At 49.7% G+C, this 1,634-nt stretch overlaps 1 protein-coding gene across 1 annotated transcript in view; it reads left to right on the plus strand.

Moving 5' to 3' along the window:
- LOC106813224 overlaps nt 1-987 on the plus strand; it is a 2,268-nt gene extending 1,281 nt beyond the window's left edge. Inside the window, exon 2 of the mRNA XM_014817304.1 lies at nt 956-987. Within this exon, the coding sequence (XP_014672790.1) occupies nt 956-958 (3 nt within the window). The 3' untranslated portion in view covers nt 959-987. The remainder of the gene's footprint in view (nt 1-955) is intronic.
- Nucleotides 988-1,634: the final 647 nt, after the last annotated feature.

The raw sequence follows: 1,634 nt of genomic DNA on the forward strand, positions 1-1,634 counted from the left end.
GTAGTGTTGCAGCTTCATCGAGTCGTAGTGTAGCTGCAAGATCTATCAGCAGTGTGAGTAGTAGTGGGCAGAGCTGTAGTGTAGTGCAGTCTATCAGGGCAGTGTAGATGTAGTCAGTCTATGCGAGTAGTGTAGTGTAGTGCAGTTATCGGGGCAGTGTAGTGTAGTAAGTCATCACAGGTAAGTGTAGTGCAGTCTTCGGGCAGTGTAGAGCAAGTGCTTATGTAGTCGGCAGTTTATCGGACAGTGTAGGTAGTGGAGCGTCCATCGCAGTGTAGTGTAAGTGGCAGTTTATCGCAGTAGTGTAGTGCAGTCTTAATCGCAGTGTAGTTAGTGTTAATAGTAGCGCCGAGTCTATTGCAGTGTAGTGTAGGTGCGTCTATCGGCAGTGTAGTGTAGCTGCAGTCCTAATCGCAGATGTATGTACGTGGCAGTCTATCGCAGTGTAGAGTAGTGTTATGTAGCGCAGTGTAATGTAGTGGTGCAGCTCTATTCGGCAAGTGTAGGTAGTGAGCAGTCTATCAGCAGTGTAGTGTAGTGACAGGTCTATCGCAGTGCTGTGTGTGGCAGTCTATCGCAGTGTCGTGTAGTGCAGTCTGAATGCTGCAGTGTAGTTAGAGATGCAGTCTATCGCAGTGATATTTATGGGCAGTCTTCCAGATGTAGATGTAGTGCAGTCTATCGAACTGTTTAAGTGTAAGTGGCAGTCCTATTGCAGTGTAGGTGATTGGTGCAGTCTATTGCAGTGTATGTTTGTGCAGTCACTATGCAGTGTAAGTGGTAGTGTGCAGTCTATCGCAGAGTAGTGTAGTGCAGTCTAATTCAGTGTAGTGTAGTGGCAGTCTATCGCAGGTGTAGTGGAGTGCAGTCTATCATAAAGTGTAGAGTAGTGTTATGTAGCGCAGTGTAGCTGTAAAAGGCTGCGACTCCCATGTGGCCACTGCCGTCATGGCAGTGAGGCTTATCAGCCTCACTCTCTCTTCGCTGTCTCGCAGGCTCGCTCCGTTGATAGTCTCGACTCGATCTGATGCGGTTCCGCTCGGTGGTCGTCTGGAGCCGGGACCGCGCTGGTAGAGGGAGAAACATATTTCTCACGAGGTCGCGCCCGCACTGCTCGGGGCGGGGGTTATGATCGAGTGGGAGGAGGTGGCGCGTAGGAGTGACACAACCGCTTAGAGGGAAAACTGGTGGCAGAGGCGGCCCTGCTGCGTGTCGAGACGTTGCTATTCTCCCCCCACTCTCTCTCTCTCTCCTAATGCTCTCCCTCTTTTTCTCTCTCCTGTTCCCCTAACATCCTCAGTTTTACTTGCTCTGATGTGTATATATATATATGTATATAATATTATATATATATATATATATATATATATACGCGTGGGTAATTGTCGCCAATTAGATGAGGTGATTACCGGAAATTCGCGCGCGCACGTATGTCTCACGGGACGAATGAAATAATGTCGTAAGCACTTATCAGGGAGGGAACGCTCCAAGGGGACGCGCGCGCGACGGGATCTCTACGATCTCTGCACGCTCTCGCCACGCATGCAGTAATACGACGTTCTGATCTAGTTGCCGTCTCCGTAATCCGGATCCGGCCTCCATCCAGCGCAATCCCTAATCCGGATCTGTACACC

The sequence above is a fragment of the Priapulus caudatus genome, unplaced genomic scaffold (genome assembly GCF_000485595.1).
Source record: "Priapulus caudatus unplaced genomic scaffold, Priapulus_caudatus-5.0.1 Scaffold741, whole genome shotgun sequence".
Classification (NCBI taxonomy): domain Eukaryota; kingdom Metazoa; phylum Priapulida; class Priapulimorpha; order Priapulimorphida; family Priapulidae; genus Priapulus; species Priapulus caudatus.